At 32.7% G+C, this 8,919-nt stretch overlaps 1 protein-coding gene across 2 annotated transcripts; it reads left to right on the forward strand.

The window, feature by feature from the left end:
- Window positions 1-2,370: 2,370 nt before the first annotated feature.
- LOC133692228 (uridine/cytidine kinase UKL1, chloroplastic-like) lies at window positions 2,371-8,919 on the forward strand. Of its 2 annotated transcripts, none has more exons than XM_062113018.1 (14): window positions 2,371-2,743; window positions 2,835-2,926; window positions 3,039-3,108; window positions 3,218-3,336; window positions 3,920-4,115; window positions 4,511-4,590; window positions 5,663-5,857; window positions 6,581-6,664; window positions 6,752-6,812; window positions 7,160-7,220; window positions 7,439-7,532; window positions 7,633-7,705; window positions 8,334-8,416; window positions 8,527-8,919. In XM_062113018.1, exons 1-14 carry the CDS (start codon window positions 2,554-2,556, stop codon window positions 8,671-8,673), a joined length of 1,545 nt encoding a protein of 514 aa, XP_061969002.1. In that variant the 5' UTR covers window positions 2,371-2,553; the 3' UTR covers window positions 8,674-8,919. The 2 variants fall into 2 exon arrangements, with proteins under 2 accessions (XP_061969002.1, XP_061969009.1); XM_062113025.1 differs by having other exon boundaries at window positions 2,373-2,743; window positions 3,920-4,016.

The following is an 8,919-nucleotide window of genomic DNA, read 5'->3' on the forward strand; positions in this document are numbered from 1 at the left end:
ATATTTTTAAAATGATTAATATATAAACTGATATAGATGGTTTTAAGAATTTACCTAGGTTAATTTATCAAAAATAAAATTCTGCATGAACTGGTAGATCAAAAGTTATGCTCGATAGCGTAAACCTATTCGGTAGGTGATTTTATGCAAAAATATAAATTTTGTTGTTTAATCCTTAAATAAATCATATCAATTATTCCTTTAAAATCTCTAAAATACTTTATCATTTTAAAAAATGTAATTATTATATATTTCTTTACCAGGCTTATTATCATTTCAGGTAATATTACTATTTTTTAACTGATATTTGTACTATCACCCTTGCCCTTTTTCTTGGTATTATCTTTTCTTATAGCTTACTATTTATTACCACTCTTGGGATTATTTCATCATTCCTCTTATTTGTTTATCCATCAAAATTTATTATCGGTTTTGCTAACATTATGAAATTTAAGCTAAATTCATATTTTTTATTTATTTATAGAGACCATCCCCTCCATTATACATCACACTTATTATTATTTCCATCATTTATCCATTCATTTTTTTTCTTGGGTTTTTGTTACCCATTAAAGTCTTACTATTTGCAATCCTACATTTACAAGAGGTTTACATTTTTGTTGTTCTTTGGGAGAGAGCTTGTGATAGTTCCCTCAGTCTTTTTTTTTTGGCCTTTCTGGCTGCCCTTAGTTCCTCCATGCTCTTGGTTTTTAAAATGAAGAGGGAGTTGAAGTTATGCTGGAAATCTAGGATTTTTATTTTGATTTTGATTGCGATTGCTAGAATTTAGGCCTTGAGGAGCTGAAAATCTGGTTTTACTATTGGGATTGAGGAGCTGAAAAGATTTGGTTTTATTATTGGAATTTGAGGTTTAATTACTTGACCAGTTTGGACTAAATTGAATCATTGAAGATAATTAGACTTAAAATATGAATTAAATGGGCTAAATCAAATTAATTTAATTCATTTGGACTTAATTGGACTGGACTGAAAAGAATATGACTCAAACAAATTTACATAAAAAGTTAATTGGCCATTGTAATATTTTCTTCTTTTCATTACAGTCTTTAGCTTTTGAAATTTTTAATTTCATTAAATTAGGGTTTTCAGTCTTAGATTTTCTTTCAATTCAGTTCCTTAATTGGTCTTTCTAATTTAGCCACTTTTAATTTAGTCCTTGAATTCTAGATTATTAGAATTTCAACTGAATTTGTTCTAATTTTTTTTTCAATTACATCCCTACTGAAATCAATTTAGACCTCTAGATTTATCCATTTGCTGCAAATCCATCATTAGTTTCTAAAATCATGTAATTTTAACTAATCTAGCTTGTAATTTTGATTTTTTTTTAATTAAACCCTCAAATGATTTTTCACTTGACTATTTGTTTCGAACTCATCATTGAACTTTCAAATTTCTTTCAATCTTATCCAAATTAAATTAAATTAAGTTATTTTCTTAATTTTCTCTTCAACTGAAACCTCAATCATAACCCAAAAATTCTCAAATTTTATTTTCGTATACGATACTCAATTATTGGTCATAATTTCAACTCCAAATATGTATTTTTTTTTATCTTCTAGATTTTTGTGTTTTTATGATTTATTAAAAATAAATAAAAATTGATGAAATGATTAAAATTAACTAAATTTATTGAATATATATATATATATATATTGAATTTTTTTAAATATAAAAAAATAAAGGTAAAAAATAAAACAAATTTTATACTAATTTTACTTATACTTTCACAAGAATTATATATTATTTCATGTAACTGAATTTTGTTTATGAATAAGTAATGACATTAAAAATTAAAAATTTCTTTATTGCTTAAAAAAATGGAATATGGAACCCAAAAAATGTTCAAGCTCACCACGCAACAGTATATTCCTCTGCTCGCGATGCAACTTCACATTTTTCTCTTTTTTTGAAAGAAAAAACTTAAAAAGAATCAATTACAGCACTTGCACTCTCCAAATTTATTTTTGCATCTGATACTCAATTATTGGTCAAATTTCAACTCTAAAAATATATATATATATATATATATATATATATATTTTATCTTCTAGATTTTTGTTTTTTTTATGATTTGTTAAAAATAAATAAAAATGATAAAATAATTAAAATTAACTAAATTTATTGAAAAAAAATATTTTTTTTTGAATTTTGAATTTTTTTAAAATATAAAAAAATAGAGATAAAAAATGAGATTATAACAACTTTTATACTAATTTTACTTGTACTTTCACAAGAATTATATATTATTTCATGTAACTGATTATTTTTTATGAATAAATAATGACATTAGAAATTAAAATTTTCTTTCTTCCTTGAAAAAATGGAATATGGAACCCAAAATATTCTGGCCCACTACGCGACAGCATCTTCCTCTTCTCGCAACGCAGCTTCACATTTTTCTCTTTTTTCTGAAAGAAAAAACTAACAAAGAATCAGTTACAGCACTTACACACCAAACAAAGAGCACATTTCTTCTGTTCGAAACAAGCTCTATAGGCATTCCTGTAGAAAAGTAAAGACTATAAAACGATGCCGGAAGAGACCAATTCCATAGACTACGTAATGGAGAAGGCCTCAGGTCCTCACTTCTCCGGCCTCCGTCTCGACGGTCTTCTCTCTTCTCCTCCTTCCTCCACTGCTTCTCCCTCTCACTGCTCCGCCTCCGCCAGCTCTTCAGCCTTGTCCGACTCTAACGCTCCCAAACAACCTTTTGTCATTGGTAAATTTCACTTACTCGTAATTTTTTTAATTATTTAGCCATTAATCAGATAATAATATTTTTCATTTTTGGATATTTTATTAATTTGTAGGAGTTTCTGGTGGTACGGCATCGGGCAAGACTACAGTATGTGATATGATCATTCAACAGCTTCATGATCATCGTGTTGTTCTTGTTAATCAGGTTTTCTTCTCTCTTTTTTTAATCATTTTGGATTTGATTTTGTTAAGTCTCAAATTCAATTGTCATTTTAATTTTAATTTTATTATTATGATTTTTTGTTTTTGAATGTTAGGATTCATTTTATCGTGGTTTGACGCCTGAAGAATCGAAGCGAGTGCATGAGTATAATTTTGATCATCCTGGTAAAATTGACTGATTTATTAAATTTTGTTAGCTCTTTGTTAAATAATTATTTTTGTAGTGGTTAGGACTTAGGAGTGTTGGTAAAGTATGCCGTTGTTGTTGTTGTAGATGCTTTTGATACCGAGCAACTTTTAGACTGTATTCAAAAGCTGAGAGGTGGACAATCTTATCAAGTTCCTATCTATGATTTTAAGAATCATCGCCGAAGTTCGGAGAGCTTCAGGCAGGTACTTTCTTTACTGCATTTTCTGCAAAAGTGGCTTTGTGTTTTCGTGACCAGTGTACACATTTTGGATATGGCATGGTAAATGGTGAAATTTTAGGCTAATCATTTAGGGATTTTTATCCTAGTACCCAAGTTGGAATCTCTTCCTTTTAGAAAAGTTGGAGATTGCTGCCTTTGTATTGCTGTCACCATTGGCTTTGATTGAAAGGAAATGTGGTATCACAATTATTTTCTTCTTGCCACAACTCTATTTAGGAAATTACCAACAAAGAGGGTGAATGATGCAGTGATAATATTGGGAGAGTTTGTAAATTTTGACAATATCTAAAAGTCAACCCAGTGCAGTTGGTGCAATTTTTTCCATACATTGAATTCAATGATGTTAAGACCCTATAAACAGTGGCAGAGCTCTAGTCTGTCATGGAAAGTAAGAAGTTGAAATTTAATACTTGAGCGTTTGAATTGTTCTTGCCACTATTTACTCCTTTTTCCTGATTATGTTTCAATCTCTTTGCCTTTATTCTTCTAGAGGGGGTCATTTGCACATGCGAATTCTTTCTAGTTCTTGAAACATTATTTGTCAGGTAAATGCTTCTGATGTGATTATCCTAGAGGGGATTCTGGTTTTCCATGACCAGCGCGTCCGCAACCTGATGAACATGAAAATTTTTGTTGATACAGGTTTGAGTCCTTACCTAGTTGTATTGGAGATTGTGTGGTGCGTGTTTGTGCATGATCAGAAAGTTCATGCCCTACATAAGCACATTAAAGTGCTAACTGGTAAACTGATAGCCAATTACTAAATTGGAAATTTTTTGCCTTTGGATGATTAAAAGTGCAGCACTCTTGAGAAGAATAAGCACTGTAATAATTAGAAATCTGCATATTGGTTCTACTTGTACATTTAGCTTTTAGTTCAACTTAAAATGGAAACAAGTTTGGGGTCAGAATGCCATATGTTTGTGTTATTTTAATCAATAAAGCTGCCTTTAGTGACTTAATATTGTAATCAAACCATGGAAGTCTAGTTGGACATGTTGCATGATAGTCTGCCTTGGAGTTATTTGACTGTCAAATTAAGAAAGATGCAGTTAAGAATGTTTATCTGTTACTACTATATTTTTCTTGCTTTTCCTCTCTTCCCTTTATTAATATTGGTGATGTATTGCTTCTAGATGCTGATGTCAGGCTTGCTCGTAGAATAAGGCGTGACACGGTTGAGAGGGGGAGGGACATAAACTCTGTTCTTGAACAGGTTAGCACTTTATGCTTATATTTTTTCATCAATTAATGAAATATAAAAACGGTCAGCCATGGTTTGAGAGTGATTTTTCACATAAATCATGTTTTATTCCTAATCTAATATTAAATTATGGCATTTCATTGCTAAGTATATTTGCATTAGAGTACATTGCTGAATATCTGTTGATAAAAGCATAACTCAAATTGTTCCTGCTATTCATAGCATCAATTGTTTTATTTTATTTATTTATTGATTTATTATTATTATTATTATTATTATTATGTATCTGTGTATGTGATTGCATGCATTAGTGGAGCCTATTTCCTGATTGTGCAAAGACCTAATATAGAAGAAAGTGGCATGCACTCAAATGGATATAATGATTTGTTAAAGTATCCATTTTCTTGAACTTGAACCTTTCCCTGTTTTTAAGGACATGTTTCAAACTTGCAACACAAGTTTTTATGTACTGTGACTAATGCCTGCTGGTGGTTTAATTGCCAAAGTATAGGACTCATTTCATTCATTCTTCTTGGTTCTACACTATATTGCCTGTTAAGAATGAAATGACTGGAAAATATAGATATGCACATCTTATAAATTGGTGTAGGACTCTGACTTCTAAGATGTGTCTTAATCAAAATGTATTTCAGCAAATGGTATCATGGAAATTGTTTTATCCCATCAATTAGTAACTTAAATGCAAGCACTCAACTGGTGCTGCTGCATACATGTCTTTGGAAGAAACCCCCATGTTGAGCCCATATATCAACAAAAGCGGATCTGGACTTCCATATCAATTCATTTGTGTTTGTCTATTGGCTGGAGGTAGAAAACTCTTCTGCTGTACCGCTAAAATTACATGGATCATGAATTATAACTTCAAAAGCCAGGATTAGTAATCAGTTCATTCAAATTGAAGCGAGAATAAAGTCCATTCCAATATTGCTCTTGATTTTCAAGGTTCTCATGCTCTGAATTTTGCAGAACTTTGAGAGTGCAACTCTTAGAGATTTAGTCTCTTTAAACCCCTTGTGACATTGATTTTCATGTCACTCACTGAAGCATGTTGTTGACTTTGCAGTATGCTAAATTTGTGAAGCCTGCTTTTGATGATTTTGTGTTGCCATCAAAGAAGTATGCTGATGTGATCATCCCACGGGGGGGCGACAATCATGTTGCCATTGATTTAATTGTGCAACATATCCACACAAAGCTAGGTCAACATGATCTGTGCAAAATATATCCAAATGTGCATGTTATTCAGTCAACTTTTCAGGTATGTCTTTTGTTATTATGCTCCATGTGTTGATATAATTTTATTTTGTGAAATTAATTTTTGTAGTATATACAGTATTTGCAAGAGAGAGTAAAACTTGCTGTGTGTACTGTATTAGTGATAATATTTTGTGGTTTATATCTCCAAACAAACTGATCATATTCAGTGAACTATAATAATCGTTCAATTTTACCATAAAAATCAAGTATATAGGTAAATGTAGAAAGAGGCACCGTATGATATTGGAGTTGGAGCATAATAGTTGGAATTATGCAAAAGTCCATGTGAACTAGAATGTCATGTTAGCATGGCTTTTGTTTTTGGGTATTAGACATCAGCAGAGAGTATATGGAAAAGATATAAACAAAAATCACAGATTAAAGTGTTTAATGAGCAAAATCTGAATACCCCTTTGGAAAGATGAGTAAGGCTTGAAGTTTGTCTTCTCCTTTCATTTGTACATGTATCTAATCAAGTACCGAAAGAAAGAAGAAGAAACCAAAAAGATCTTGTCTTTTTGTCTGTCAGCACCAATGTGGGAATGGTTCTATTTGCAGTATGATGTTATTGGATAGGAATATGATGTCAATGGATAGCACTACTGTGCATAAAGATCTTCCTTAACCTCTGCTGTTACATATGCAATTTGGTTGAATTTGAATATTGTCCAGCTTTGATTCATCCGTTGTTTCAATTTGCTTATGTTAATGAGTCATGTGGCAGATAAGAGGTATGCATACACTGATTCGAGACAAGGAGATATCGAAGCATGATTTTGTATTTTATTCAGACCGACTTATCCGTTTGGTAAAATTTTATCTGTTTCTCCAAAATTCCTCTTGTACCTTTGTTCTTGTGATAGAGTGTAATGACTGTTTCTGCTGAGTTTTCAAGGTTGTGGAACATGGTTTGGGCCATCTGCCATTCACCGAGAAGCAAGTAGTGACGCCAACAGGTGTGTTGGGCTAGAATAACTAAAGAAGCGTGGGTCCATACTCCATAATACGTTTCTTTCTTGTGTTTTTTTTCTTTTCTTTTCTTGCAATTCATTTGTTACTGTCATTAATCTCTTTCCTTTTCAGTTTTATGTCTTCATATATACTGGTTTTGGTCTGTTGGTGTGTGAGTGATGTGCTTTAGTGGGGAGGCCGGATTATAGTGACATTCTTGGAATAGTTTTTTAAGGCTGAAGGTGTTGAGAGTGTGTTTTCTGTGTTTGAATAGCCGGATGTGAAGATTATATGAATTTACTGGCACAATTCTTCTCCACAACATTGAAAATCTGCTTTTATTCCACTCCAGGATCTGTTTACACTGGGGTTGACTTTTGCAAGAAATTATGTGGGGTCTCTATTGTCCGAAGGTGAGGTTTAAATCAGTTATTGACTTTGGTAGTTCTAGTCATCTGGCTTTGGCATCTTGCTCCAGGAATGTGTTGACAGACAGGTTGTTATCTTGCAGTGGGAAGCAGTAATTAGTCTAGATACACACTCTTCAGCTTCACGGCCCTGATGCTAGGGTCATGTTGTCTCAATACAGGAATATTTCTGCTAACCAGTATTTCTTGTCTGTCATTTACAGTGGAGAAAGCATGGAAAATGCACTGCGAGCATGTTGCAAAGGAATAAAAATCGGAAAAATTCTCATCCACCGTGATGGAGACAATGGAAAACAGGTAAATATTCTGTTTACCCAATAAGAGATTCCACCTAGTACTTGAGGTTCACATTTTAGTTATCTTTTAACATTCAATTAGCTGTTTCCAACTTAAGCAGCTTATATATGAGAAGCTCCCCAAGGATATTTCAGAACGGCATGTCCTGCTTCTAGATCCTGTTCTTGCTACAGGTAATACTTTTCTATTCACTTGAACGTTGGAGCGGTGCCATTCCACTCCTGATTATGATCCCATAATTTTGCCATTCTCTGTTCTGTAGTAAAGTCTCAAGTATGTCTGTTCTTTTAGCATTCTTACCCTTTTCTTACTTTAGTTGGTGCACTTGGTAGTTATCTTCTAACTGCAATTTCCTATTTCATGAGCTTTTTCTTGGCCCCTCATTATTCTGACTTCTCAAATGAATAACGTAGATCCTGTTGGAAATTATTCACTTCATTGGAATCTTATTTCCTGTCCACAGAAAGATTTTACTATAACAAGCTCCTTGTGTGCTAACCTGTAGCCATACATTTGCTTACTGCTAGTATAACTACGCCAAATTTGGCCATTTTCCTGCTGAACAATATTTGGAAGGATCCCTTCCTACTGAAATGATTGAGAAATTCTCACATTCATTTAGGAGCAATCTTTATTTTTTGTTATTTAGTAGTAGCACTATTAGGATCTTTGCTTGCATTCATATGTGATATGTCAAAGTTCTGACAAATTATGATTAGATGAATTTGTTGTTTATCCTTGGAAATTATTCTTAGCTGCCTTCTAGATGATTGATTACTACCTCCGATAACTTTCTTGAAGGTAACTCTGCAAACCAAGCGATAGAACTTCTCATACAGAAAGGAGTTCCAGAATCCCACATTATATTCCTAAACCTAATCTCTGTAAGTTACTATCTTTGATAACTTTCTCGAAGGCATATCTATAGTGGTTGCAATATCTTGTTCTATCTTAGATTGCCAAAGTTTACTGATATGTTCACTCTGGAATTTAGGCTCCCGAGGGTATCCATTGTGTTTGCAAAAGGTTCCCATCCTTGAAAATCGTCACTTCAGAGATTGATGTTGCGTTGAATGAGGAGTTTCGTGTCATACCAGGCATGGGTGAGTTTGGCGACCGGTACTTTGGCACTGATGATTAATAACAGAGTAACAAACAAGCAGAGGTATGACATATAAGGAGGCACAATTGAATGTTCCTTTCGAGTCCGGACTCATATCAAGATACTGGCTAGTCTCGAATTTCTCACATTATGAGTTACCTTGGACAAAGTAGTTATGTTAATATGAATATTAATCACATGATTTGCGCTGATTGATAAGATCGCCTCCCCTAAATATTCTGAAAGGCTGGTTAATGCAGAGAGTTGGGTATCTTATTTATGTCA

The sequence above is a fragment of the Populus nigra genome, chromosome 1 (genome assembly GCF_951802175.1).
Source record: "Populus nigra chromosome 1, ddPopNigr1.1, whole genome shotgun sequence".
NCBI lineage: Eukaryota > Viridiplantae > Streptophyta > Magnoliopsida > Malpighiales > Salicaceae > Populus > Populus nigra.